At 46.4% G+C, this 13970-nt stretch overlaps 1 protein-coding gene across 1 annotated transcript; it reads left to right on the top strand.

The window, feature by feature from the left end:
- The first annotated feature begins 10853 nt into the window (after positions 1-10853).
- Positions 10854-12703, top strand: LOC117840176 (lysine histidine transporter 2). The gene has a single exon (XM_034720638.2). The coding sequence runs from the start codon at positions 11333-11335 to the stop codon at positions 12701-12703; it is 1371 nt and encodes a 456-aa protein (XP_034576529.1). The 5' UTR covers positions 10854-11332.
- Positions 12704-13970: the final 1267 nt, after the last annotated feature.

The raw sequence follows: 13970 nt of genomic DNA, 5'->3' as shown, positions 1-13970 counted from the left end.
CAGCATTGTTTTGTTTGGGCTCTGGAGGCATCTGGAATATAGCCTACAGCTTTCCTCTGAGGTCTAGTTGGGTTCAGTGGTAGGACCTGTCCTGTTAGTTCGTGTGTATCGACATCTCCTCTTGGTAATCTCTATCTCCGGTTCTGTCCCCCGGTCACCACTTGATGACGATGTCGCCGTGGACACAAGTTTGAAGATGGTTCTTCCACCCTCGTGGGCCGTACGTTGCCAACCTCTTGTCGACCAGGTAGCAGCGAGAGGGAAGCACCAAGACCCCTACATACTCCTCGCTTGTTTGCATGTGCATAAGGACCAAAATCATTCGGCGGACCGGCCAAAATTGCTCCATCTTGTGAAAAGCCGAAGGCATGTATGACGGTAAATCGTGAACACACAATGATAAACAAATCGGTTACGACAGTAGTACATTTGTGGTTAATATACATGAGTTAAAGGTAACGGCAGACTGACAGCTATGGTGGTGTGTGCTGCACATCTTACACAGAATCATGAGTAGAAAAATTTATACTACATAAAAGCTTTAATTTAGGCAATAGCGATGATATATCTATAGCGTTTTATTTGTACATATGATTCTTTCTGAAATGATATTTTTTAAAATTACTAGCCCGTGTCCCGTATGGGTTAACAATGGAGTAGTACAAATTCTAGAATGCATGCACATTACTGGGGGGCCGGGAGTATTTCTCTTTCGTTCTGCATTTGTACGACCAGCACTTAGCACGCCCATCCATCGGTTCCTACGTTATTACTGTAGTATCCTGTATATTCTGATGCAAACCTCGCAGCCCGCATGCGACAATATCCGAGCCCTTGTGTGTCGCCGTGCAGGGCATTCCTCGTCACGCACCGGCAGATCAAACAAGGGCGCGCCTTCTCGTTGACTGTGACGACCGGCGTTCTCAGAGCAGGATGTCCCAACAGCCGGGCATTGCGGTAATTTAGCCCCAACAGCTACACTGCACTACAAGTTTGCATCATCGATCAGCTCATCTCATCTCGCTCAAGGGTGACAGTGACTCTGCTACACTCATCAAGCTCATGCATGTTGCTCATCTCATCTTGCTCGATCAACCTCTTCAGCAAAATCAAGGAGGAGGCGGCGAGAGCTTGGTCTCTACCGGGTGCACGGCGTCTACGGTCTACCTCGCCCATGCCTTTATTTCACTTTTAGTATCCCAGGACTAATATAATTGCTGTTCAAGCCGTCTTCCATATATGCAATGAAATTGGGCATTTTCTCGTGTTAAAAAAAAAGATTGCTCATAAAGGTCTCCTGATTATTGTCAGTAGTGCAGAATGCACATCACTTTAACATATAATAGTCGTATCCCCCCTCTTGCTAACATGGAGTAGTGGTGGCTCTCAGGTTGTCCTAGTAGCAAAGCTACTCAATTGATTCTCATGTGCGCAAGGCAGACGCGTCCGGTCGTTATGCTCAGCATTATTTTGGGAGCTCTAGGCACGGGAGGCATCTGGAATGTGGCCGGTACCTGTCAGTTGAGCTATAGCCGAGTCCAGTGGTAGAATCTGCCTTTTAGTTCCCGTGCGTCCACAACATGGGTCAGGTCCTTTAGGTCCGAGTGCCTGCTTCGTACCAACAACAGCACGCTCAATATCTCTGACTCTCTTCTTGGCCGTTGATGATCTCACCGTCGGCACAAGGTGGAAGATGATGTCCCTCTTCTGGCTGGGCCGTTGCTGTCCTCGATCGTCGTCCGTGTAGCGGGAACAAGCGCAAGTTTTGGCCTACTGCGTGCGTCGTATCTGATCCTCATTGAGGCTTCGTCTATCTGGTGTTTTGTAATCGTTTTTTGTTCCGTATTTCGTGTCAATCGACTTCGCTTAAAAAAAAAAGATGGACCATTGCTCGTTTGTCAGTGTATGCATCAGGGCCAGTCCATTTAATATATCGACTGGTCTAGTTGTTCCATCTTGTAACCATATATATATGAACAGTGATGAACAAATCAGAGTTTGCTACAAATAGTATAGTATGCTTGTAGTGTGATTAGTATACACAAAGATCGATAAGGTTAGTGAGAGATTGGCAGCTGGTATACACTGCTTGTACTTCACATCTACATGTGACACTTCCTATACACAGAAGTAAAAAAGACCCGACGACCGGCTATAGTGAAAAAAAATTAAACATAAAATAAACCTTGCAGCACTTGACATGATATATACTCAGAGAATACTTATTTTGGACGTACATGTGATTCTAACAGCCTCGTTTTTGGGACGACGTGTGTCTGAAATTTACTAAAAGAGCACTCATTTTGGGATGGAGGGATACACCTAACTGGAGTGCAATGCCCAATCAAAGTCCATTGTCCCAAAAGGTCGGCGACGGTGTCGACTCTGAATTTTTTTTCTTTTGAGAATGACCGGGTTAATTAGTCTTATGAAGGATTTTCCTCAAATAGCCAAGAGATTTTTAGTCTAATTAATTAAGACATTTTCTGTGAGTTTTAGGGAAAATATAGGTTGGGGATTTTGTTTCCTTCTCTGGGATTGTTTAAATTGGACCGTAAAACTCTGGAGCTTTTTTAAAAGAAAATTCTAGAAAATAATAATGTAACCCTCGGCCATCTGACAAAAAGTCTGTGGAAATGTTGAATGTATGTAGTGATTGCAACCACAAATGTTGCTCTCGTGGTCGTAATTATAACCACAGTATGTAGTGAATTACTGAATAGTGATGCATGCTGACATGCATTTTGCCGTCATGTGTGCTTGTACAGAGCTATCTACTTGATGGTTAAATTGCTGCTGAATGCATCTGACCAACAAGCAATCAAATCAGCTGCCTCTTCTCAAGGAAAAGAAGATACAAAAGCAACAGTTATATTCAACAACTTGTCCTGGTACTTAATGCCCATATCAAATCACATACGCCTAGCTCTATACAAGACCATGCACCCTGTGCAAGAAGTAGTTGCTCTCTAGCTATACAATGCAAGATGTGAAATGTTACTCCTAGAGTCAGTCCTAGCATATCAGCAGCACAAGCACAATGTGTTACAAACTTTGCAATCTACTTCGTCTCCTGCGCTATGGGCTCGGGCTCGGGAGGCATCGGGAGTGGGGATTGCAGCTTTTGCTGTTTCTGACCGTGAAAGCGCAGCTTGCAAGCCTCATGTATTGATTGACTTGCCTTTTATGTTAGTATACGTGCTGGTCGTCTGGCCATGGCGCCCATGCGAGAGCATCCTCTAGCTAGTACTAGTAATGCTCGGAAAAGGAAGAGGTGTCAGCGAAGTTATTTTTTTCACCTCAGTTCTAGTGTAATGCCGCTTTGGACTTATGTGGGGTTTCTTAGGTGAAACCTTTTGCTTTTACCTGTTTGATAAGGCTTCATCAAAAATCGAATGGAAAGTCCTACCAAACAAACGCTAATTCAAGAAATTCAAGATATACATGTACGATGTGTGTCGTCATTAGGACAACCTATGATCTATGATCGAGGAAGCAACGCGCCAGCGGATGACACGTAGGAGCGAGGAGCCAAACTGAATCACCAGATGCGTTCGGCGAAGAAAACGGCGGCGGGACGGACAGGTACGAAACCCTATTTTTTTTTCAATCGAATCACGTAACCAGTACCATTTGTTAACCGAAAATAACATCGAACAGACATGATTTTTACGTGGAAAACTTTTGCGGGAAAAAATCACATGCACTAATCGGCAATTTTCAGTTACAATGAAGGAAATACAATAAGCTGTCGTGCTCTTCCCGTACGACTTACAAGATGTATATATAGGATGAACTAAACTGACTGCAGTCAAATATGAAAAAAATCTGCTAATCACATAACCCCCAAAAATGAAAACAAATCCACTAATCACATAACCCGAACCGTGAGCCCTCCAGACGTCCCCACAAGACACGTCAAAATTCGGATCATATCCAACGATACTTATATATATCTATAGGCGTCCGGAATAGAGCCTGCAGATATGTTTCAAGATAGCAGCGAGAGGGAAGCACCAAGACGGCCAACACCTCCTTGTCAACCATGACCAACCATTTGGCGAACCGGCCAAGTCGCTCCATCTTGTGGAAAGCTGAAATCATGTATGACTAAAAATGATGAACACTCATAAATAAATCGGTTAACACACTAGTATAAATTGTGGTTAATATACATGATCGAGTTAAATAAAGGCAGTGCCAGACTGACAGCTATGGTGGTGTGTGCTGCACATCTACGTGTGACCCTTGCTTACACGGAAGTGCAGAAGACTCAACACCCAACCATTAAAATCTATACACATAAAAGCTTTGGGCAATAGCCATGATATATCTGTAGTATTTTGTACACATGATTCTTTCTAACACTTATATATTTTTTAAAATTCTAGTCGTATGGGTTAATAATGGGTTTGGTATAGTGCCAATTACGTTGCACAGTGCGTAATTAATTAATGGTATATATAGCGTGCTTTAATTGCATCAGGTAAATAATGCAAGCACAGTTCATATACACACAATCCTTCACCCTGCAGGCCGCAGGGCTTATGTTTTCGGCTTTTCGCCTCGTCCGACTCCAATCTTACATTAGGCTTGCGAGGCATCAAGAACATCCACCTCTCGGTGTGGACGTGGGTAAAAGTTTTGTAGTGTACTAGTGCGAGTCAGCTAGCACTGTCCAGTTACTAGAATCTACACTACTGGGGAGTATTTCTCTTTCGTTCTGCATTTACACGACCACTAGCTAGTTAGCACGGCCATCCATCGGTTTCCTACATTGTTAGTAACTTGTATATTATGATGCACCTTGCAGGCCGCATGCATGAGACAATTGCTGATGGATGTCCCTATAGATCTTAATTTCTCTACAACTAACGAATATCAGATTCACAGCCTCACAGGAGTATCATATGATGAGCGGATCTTTGGGATCCAAATAAACTACAGCAGAACCACTACCAAATGAAAGTGCAGCTTAATTACCAGGCTATCTGATCGTACGTGGTGGACTTCTTCACCTGCCGTCATTTTGTATCGGTCATGTCGTCATCCTGCTGGCCTTCTTCACCCCTGCCGCCAACGCCTGCCACCGGACGTCCTCCACCGCCCCACTGGCGGTGCCATCGCTGCCTAGCCTCGCCGCCCACGTCCCGCCACCTTCATCGGGTCTGCCGCCACCGCCGGCGGCCATCCCTCTAAATCCGCCGACCTTGGGGCCCTCCCCCACAACTCTGAACTTAGGTAACCCAGAAATCATAACCCTGCAGGCCTCCACCGCCACCCGCGGCCAGTGGTGACTCGCCGCCGGCCACCCCACCCACCTCTTGCCTGCATGCCGCGGCCACCTTCCCTTTGCCTATTAATTATTACTTTACTGTGCGTTATGTTAGCCTTAAATTGAGAAGTCTCTCTGTATAGTTTTTGCGTTAATAAATTAATCGTACCCTGGAGATGTGGTATCTCCGGTTGTCCTAGTAGCAAAGCTGCTTAATTAATTTCTCATGTGCGCTGCCTTTGAGATACAGATCGATAAATAGAACGACCATGCCGTAGAGTTTCTCTGCTTATACAAGTTATAGACGTACGGTGGCAGCATATACTACGCTACACTGCTAGGACCTGCTGCACGCAATGCTATAGTAAGTTAGTAACAAAGAGCAATGCGCGGTGCTCTAGCCTCTACATCTTGTTCCCTCGTCATGCTTAGCAATCGCTTGAGACTTCCGGCTTGGGAGGCACCGGGAATATAGCCTGCGGTTATGTTAGGTATAGCTGATAATGGTAGCCTGATGCTAGCGCTAGTCTATGCCTGTTCCTCTGTGTACGTCATCGACCCCGTGATCGGGCGTCTTAGACCTGGCTGTCTCTATGTCTCCTGAGTACAACTGTGTATGGTCATCGCCCCCAGTCGGCCAGTCCCCAGACTGATCTCCAGCTATGCCTGCTTGTTAGTGGTAACCACGTACACACGCTGTTGATCTGTGAGACACGTGGGCACTGAGCAACAAGATAATTTTAATTTGCGAATATTTATAGATGATTTTCCCTGTTGCACACCGTACCCCCTGCTTTTACCGGACTAGTAACTGCCTTGGTTCGTTTGGTACGGTACCCGTGAAAGCGTACCCCATTTCTTCATTTTCCTGTGAGCTTTGCCAAAACTGACCGGAAAATATGCAATTCAATTCCTGTGCGCTTGGCCAACACAGTAAAAAAAAAATGGCACACAGAGTTATTTTCATTCCCAATAGGTCATGTCTGTACCTGGTCGGTTTGTCATCAGTGCTGAATGTACAGCACCTAAACATATCATCATATCATCTCCCTCTTGTTAAAATGGAGACATGGTACTTAATGTTCATGAGCAAGGCAGAGAGAGACCTTCCACTTCTTGCAAAAACTTCATCACTGGCAGGTTTGGTGTTACTGCCTGTTCAAAAACTGATATCGCCGGCTCATGTTATAGTCAGCAGTGATAGTAATGAAATTATTTGTTATAAATTTACAGTCTGAAACTTTAGATGATTTTTGGGTAATTAAATGAATTAAAGTAAAACGTTGTCAATCGCATAGTTTTAGATTTCATCAAGAGCTACAGTTCATATATGGAACTATATCTATTTATTTGTGAACAAATTTCATGAATTAAATCTGTTATTTTTTTTCTGACCATTGGATTACAACCTTAGATTCATACCTCTATGATAGAAAAAATAAATAAAATTGGAATATTTATTTTTGCTGCTATAACGAATTTTTTCTTAGAGGCCAACATTGCATATCCCAAATTGTTTTGCTAAAATTATGCCCCTGTGATTTTTTCAGACTATTTCATTTGCCTAGCTGGTACATTATCTATACCTAATATTAAAATACGGTTGTTTCTTCCAACCGTCGTGGTTGTTTTGCAAAAAGTCCCTCAACTTTTTTTTTATCAACCCGTAGTCCTTGGAATATGTCTTGATGATTTTGCAAAAAGATCCTCAAACTTTACTGCAATTGTGGAGGTGGAGGGGGCCGCGCCGGCCGCCGGGGCGCGCCGGAGAGGTGGGAGAGAAGAGAGAGGGGAGAGGTGGGAGAAGAGAAAGAGAGAGAGAGGAGATAGGGCCGGGAGAGAGAGGAGAGGTAGGAGAGAAGAGAGAGGGAGGAGATAAGGTTGGCTGGTGAGAGGGAAGGGTGGGAGGAGAGTTTGGCTAATAGGAATGCTCGGTTTTGGAGTTGTGGATCGATGACATGCCAAATGTATTTTTTCTCAGAACTTATAACATATTTTTGGACTACTAAACTATCTCGAATGAAAAAGTTGTCAACTACAAAGTTTAAAATCTCATCGAGCTCTACAATTTTGATATAAAGTTTGTGTTCATCCAAGATTGTATGCAAAAGTTTGTATGAAAAAAATACAGCCTTCAAACTTAATCATTCCCATCCTTAGCTTTGTTTCTATTTACGGAGCCCAACAACGGTTGCACCGTCATCGTCGTCATACTTCTTGACGCCGCTCCCATCGTAGGTTGCCTTCTACCGTGTCAATGGGACTCCAAACGGCAGTACGCCACTCAAAACTGTGCCCGCCCCCGCTTCCATCGGAATGCACAAGTTCCATGTGTGGGTCCCACGTAATAAACAGATGGCATCAAACCACCTACAAATATCTTCTTCTACTATACTTGCAAAGCGAGGACTGTTAGGGACAATGCACCAACATATTGTGAAGCGAAGCTAACATATAAGGAGCAAGCGAATAATAACGTGAGAGCAAGTAAGGACCCGTAGCAATGCATGGGTATTTCTGTTAGTATTTCACTTATGGAACATTTTTTTCTTTAGGTTGGAACATTTCAAATCTGACAAATAATCCGTCGACAGATAAATAGCGTTATAAATTGTATCCATCCAACTCCATATGAAAAAAATTAATAATCACTAGTAGAAAAACGACTTTCCATCCTCAACAAAAATCTCACACCAATCGGGACTAAAGGTGATCCTCAATAAAAAAAACTCATCCGTGGAGACACCTCTAGTCCCATTTGGTGTTACAAACCCGGATTAAAGCCTCCGCCTCCGAGGGCTTTAGTCCCGGTTGGTAATACCAACCGGGACTAAAGGTTCCCCCACGAGTCACTACAAAAGGATTGCATCTCTACTCAGTCAGATGTGCTATGTAGGTGAGATGGGTGACGTGCGTGTGTGTTTGGGAGGGAGGGGGGAGGGGGCTCCCGAGAATTTCTGATATTTTTTGGCGCAAAACCCTAAAGATATGGCTTTAGTCCTAGGTGAAAGATCCAGAACTAAAGATGGGGACCTTTAGTCCCGATTGGGAAAACCGAGATATATGAGGTTTCCCAACTGGAATTAATGCTCGTTTCCCTACCAGTGAATTTTTAAGACAAACAAGAAAATGTGCAGAAAATGACTCTCAACGATACTTCCATCATTGCCCCAAACCGGTGGCAGTACTCCGACCATTATCACGGCATGTTGTTTATATGAACCGGCCATAAGTATACTTTTTCACTGGTAAATATTTCCCAGATGGCAGTGAGTTGGAGGGCGGCAATAACGTATCCTGTAGCGGTTGTGTGTGGTTCCAAATAAATGGTGGATGAGAGGACTATGCAGTAGTGGTTCTCGATCTCTCTCTCTATATATATACAATTTGAACGTTGGCACAAGCTACATCTGCAATGCTAGTATGTAATGTACATGACATGCAGGGCTCTACCTTGATCTATTGCCATGCTTAACAATCGGTCGAGATTTGGGTTCGAGAGGCATCAGGAATATATATAGTCTGCAGGTGTGAGTGGATAGCTGAGTCCAATGCTAAACCGTGTACCGATGCGATTGCTGAGTCACTTATGTCTGTCTGCCTCGCACCACGGCCTCATAATTCAGATATGCGGTTGCTCGGCTTTGTCGTAGCAAAAGCAAGCAAAGTGCAGTTTAATTCGCTGTTCAGTGTTTACATTTTTTTTTAGAAAATGCACATAGTTCCGACCTCTGCGACCGCACACAGCCGTTCAGTGTTCACGTATCAATGCACATCATTAAAGCATAATCACATGATTAGATTAATGGGTCAGCGATGCGTTAAAACTGATGGAATGGTTTAGCTAGCCTACTACAAGTCGATTTATTTTTGCCGCGAAACGAAGTTTTGGTATATATATATATATACATACTTGATCGAGCCACATGGTAGGTGGATAGCTCACTTCTCATAGTTCTTTTTAGTCTGCTCTTTTTTGTCTCTTGAATTTTGGATGTACTCTTTGTATCCCCTCTTTTTTCAATTTATAATATATAAACAGTAGGGGCAACCCCTCCTTATTCCTAAAAAAAATATTTCTTGGATCCAAATAAACAGCAAGCTAAGACAATACAATATAATAGTTCCCCACTTCCCCTCCACACAATGCAAGTTGGTAAATGCTAGCATATCACCAGCATGACCATGTTACAAAACATTAGTAACTCTCGTTATCTCGTGTGCTTTGGGCTTGGGAGGCATCGGGACCGTAGCTGTTGCGGTTTCTCTTTCCTGGGTAGTGCAGCTTACTGGCCTCTGCAATCGTTGTTCCAACGGTATTGCATGCTGATGCGTGCTGCTCTTCATGTGTTGTCATCTGGTCGATCATGTAGCGACTCGCCTCGCGAAGAACGTACACTGGACGATAAGCTAGAGATTCGTCATCTGATGAACGAATAATCAAGAATGTTCTCGCAGTGAATCGAATAGATCGAGTGATGAACGAAGTGATGCTGAAATTCTGAAAATTAAAGCGCGAAGGCAACGCATTGCAATGACATCATGTGTGCTGAAGAAGGTGATGTTTTTCAGTCTTTTTCTTTTCTCCTTAAATTAATAAATACGGGGAGGGAAAGATAGAAGAGTGAAGGACACACGCGAGAAGGTTAATCGATCGGACATCGGAGTTGGACAAGCATCGGAGCTCCGCGAACGAACTAGTCGTAAGAGCGACGGAGACACGCCGGCGCACGTTGTTTCTTCACCATCTCCGGCCGACTCGGACACTGATAGCGCCGGCCGCTGCATCCGCGTACGAGTCGGAAGGCGGACGGCGACAGAGACACGCGCCGGCAACACCACGTGCAGCTCCTCTTTTTTTTTCCCCCGAGAATACGTAGGAGAACTGCATATCTTTGAATTAAGAAGAAATTAGAGAATTTAAAGTCACAACATGAGCCTTCCGGACGCACACACATGGTTTTTGTCATTTGAGAGCGATTACACACAAAAACAACTGAGGCAACATGGTGCGAATCAGGAGCTAACTAGATCCTAGTGCTCCTACTGCTACCGGCCATCCTAAGGTGGAGAGGTGCTTGGCGCGGGCACAAATCCATAGTAGTGCTTAACTCTATCGTTACGTTCTGGAACAGATGTTCCACGAGATGTGCTGAAGCTAGAGTCTAATCCTTTCCTCTTTAGAACGTTGATTCCCTTTCGCTTCTGAAGCCACCAGTCAATCAGACCCATGTCTTAAGCTGGTGCTTGGTTCGGCAGTTGCAGTCACAAGCTTAATATCTTGCCAAATTTGCTGCGTGTAAGAACATTGGGCAAATAGATGGTCAGCAGTCTCCAAATCTTGATTGCATAGAGCACATGCATGATCTTGCAATCCGCGTCAATGCCTTCTGTCCGCTATCCAAAGATGATCCTTGGTAGCCAATCACATGAAGAATTTAACTTTCAGAGGTGCCCAAGCTTTCCAAATTAGCTTACCCGTGGAGAACTTTGATGCTCCATGGAAGAACATCCTGTAGGCCGATCTTGCAGAGTAAGTGCCTGATGAGTCCCATCTCCAAGAGACAGTGTCCTCTCTGCTCGGGTATGAATCCCTTCCATCTCATGCCAAAGTTGAATGTATTGGAAGACAGCGTTTACTGTTACCGGTCCGACAATATCACTGATCCATTGTTTGTGCCACGTGCAGCTCCTCGATCAGTATCTCAGGCCGACTCGGACACGGACAGCCGGTCGCTATCTCCGCTCTCGCCGTCGCTCTGTTAGTCTGTTTACGAATCCGAGTCGTACGTCTCTGCAAGCCGATCGGGTCTCTGTTCGTTCGTTCGCACGCCATAAATATGCATGGCCGCCGCCCGCCTGCCTTCCGCAACAGATCAACGAGATCAGTCAAACCCCCAACGCCTACGCTTTCCTACGCACAACCTGCGCACGGCGATCATCTGCTCATCGCCGACGACGTAGCTTAGGCTTAGGCACCACACCACCTCGCAGCCAGCCTTTCCGGCGACGACGACAGCGAAGAAGAGGAAGAAGTAGTAGAAGAAGGAGGCGACGATGGCGGCGTTGTCGGCGCCGGACCTGTTGGAGGAGTACGTGGAGAAGGTGGAGGAGCGGAAGCAGGAGGAGCGGCTCCGCGACGCGCGCCTCGACGACTGGCTCCCCATCACCTCCTCCCGCACGGCCAAGTGGTACTACTCGGCCTTCCACAACGTGGCGGCCATGGTGGGCGCCGGCGTTCTGGGGCTCCCCTTCGCCATGTCGCAGCTCGGGTGGTCCGCCGGGACGGTCGCCATCGTGGGCTCCTTCGGCGTCACGCTCTACACGCTGTGGCAGATGGTGGAGATGCACGAGATGGTCCCCGGCAAGCGCTTCGACCGGTACCACGAGCTCGGGCAGCACGCGTTCGGGAAGCGCCTCGGGCTCTGGATCATCGTGCCGCAGCAGCTCATCGTCGAGGTCGGCACCGACGTCGTCTACATGGTCACCGGCGGCCAGTCGCTCAAGAAGGTGTACGACCTCGTCTGCGCCGGCCGGTGCAAGGACATCCGCCTCGCCTTCTGGATCATGGCGTTCGCCGCTGTCGAGCTCCCGCTCTCGCAGTTCCCAAACTTCAACTCCATCTCCGCCGTCTCCGCCGCCGCCGCTCTCATGTCGCTCACCTACTCCATGATCGCCTTCTTCGCCTCCGCCTTCAAGGGCGCCCACGCCGGCGCTGCCGCCGACTACGCGCTCAGGGCGCCCACCACCGCCGGCAAGGTGTTCGGCGTGCTCAACGCGCTCGGCGCCGTCGCGTTCGCCTACGCAGGCCACAACGTCGTGCTGGAGATCCAGGCCACGATCCCGTCCACGCCGGAGAAGCCGTCGAAGAAGCCCATGTGGCGCGGGGTCATCGTCGCATACGCCATCGTCGGGCTCTGCTACTTCGCCGTCGCCTTCGCCGGCTACTACGCCTTCGGCAACACCGTCGACCCCAACGTGCTCATCTCCCTCGAGAAGCCGCGGTGGCTCGTCGCGGCGGCGAACCTCATGGTCGCCGTCCACGTCGTCGGCAGCTACCAGGTGTTCGCCATGCCAGTGTTCGACATGATGGAGACGGTGCTGGTGAAGAAGCACCGGTTCACGCCGGGGATCGGGCTTCGCCTCGTCGCGCGCTCCGCCTACGTCCTCGCCACCATGTTCGTCGGCATGACCTTCCCCTTCTTCGACGGCCTGCTGGGGTTCTTCGGTGGGTTCGGATTCGCGCCGACGACATACTTCATCCCCTGCATCATCTGGCTGATGCTCAAGAAGCCCAAGAAGTACGGGTTCACATGGTTCTTCAACATCTTCTGCATCCTGATCGGGGTGCTCTTGATGATCGCCTCCCCCATCGGAGGCATGAGGCAGATCATCCATGACGTAAATAGCTTCAAGTTCTACAGTTAGGCGTGCATGGCTTGTCCTGCTGGAAGGAGAGACGAGGAGGTTGGCGTCGGCGTTTGCGAGACAGGGGTTAAATTTTTGTCACATCGAATGTTTGACACTAATTAGGAGTATTAAACATAGGCTAATTACAAAACTAATTGCACAACCCCTGGCTAAATCGCGAGACGAATCTATTAAGCCTAATTAGTCCATGATTTGACAATGTGGTGCTATAGTAACCATTCACTAATGATGGATTAATTAGACTTAATAGATTCGTCGCGATTTAGCCTAGGGGTTCTGCTATTAGTTTTGTAATTAGCTCATGTTTAATCCTCCTAATTAGCATCCGAACATCCGATGTGACAAGGCTAAAGTTTAACCCCTGGTATCCAAACACTCCCTTAGGATTTGGAGTAGTATTCAATTTATTTATTTGTTTGGATGTACTGTATTTATTTTCAATAGATATTGTAATGATATACGGCTTAGGAACGTGAAAAATACTGAGAAGATCGATTATTATTGCAGTCATCCCTGATGAGAAGCTCTGGCCTCTGAGCACATGCAATTGTCTCCGCCCCATACTGTCCGCCCCGCCCCCCCCCCCCCCCCCCCCCGATTTGAGAACGCAGAGATAGCCACAAAAGTACTATAAGTACTCAGAAACCTACAATGCTGGTGAAGGTGATACAAATAAATAGGGTCCATCGCTCTACACAAGCTGATGCATGTACATCATTGCAAATACCAGTTTAATAACTTTTTGCTCCACTTTCCGTTTTTTGGTATCGCGATTTGGCTTAAAAATCGATGAACTAGGGTTGGGAGGTATCAGAAATTCATCAGAATTTTAAGAACGGAGCCATAGCACATGTCAGGGGAAAAAAGGGTATATAGCGGTACAGCCACAAAAGTACTTAAAGTACTCACATACCAATGCTCGTGTGAAGGTGATTCAAATAAATAGGAACCAATCCCTCTACAGAAGCTGATGCATATAAAGCATTGGCGAGACCAGTTTCATAAATTTTGTTCTCCACTTTCCGTTTCTTGGCCTATCTTGCAAAAACTCGATGAATTAGGGTTGGGAGGCATCGGAAATTTAGCATCCCCCTGCTGGGCATGGTTCATCAGTGTCCTTTGCATCTTGATTGGGGTGCTCATGAACAGGGCCATAGATTGCACGGCGCAATCGGCGCGACCGCGCAGGGCCACCAAAAGTTAGGAGCCTCTAATCAGCAATTAGTTATACACTGAATAACAAATAAATCTAGGAAAACAAGGC

This window comes from Setaria viridis, chromosome 1, assembly GCF_005286985.2.
Source record: "Setaria viridis chromosome 1, Setaria_viridis_v4.0, whole genome shotgun sequence".
Taxonomy (NCBI): domain Eukaryota; kingdom Viridiplantae; phylum Streptophyta; class Magnoliopsida; order Poales; family Poaceae; genus Setaria; species Setaria viridis.
This window is presented reverse-complemented; position numbering and strand designations above follow the sequence as displayed.

What these genes read in the sequence shown, in the direction of transcription:
- LOC117840176 (XM_034720638.2), top strand. Translation starts at nt 11,333, where the DNA reads ATGGCGGCGTTGTCGGCGCCGGACCTGTTGGAGGAGTACGTGGAGAAG.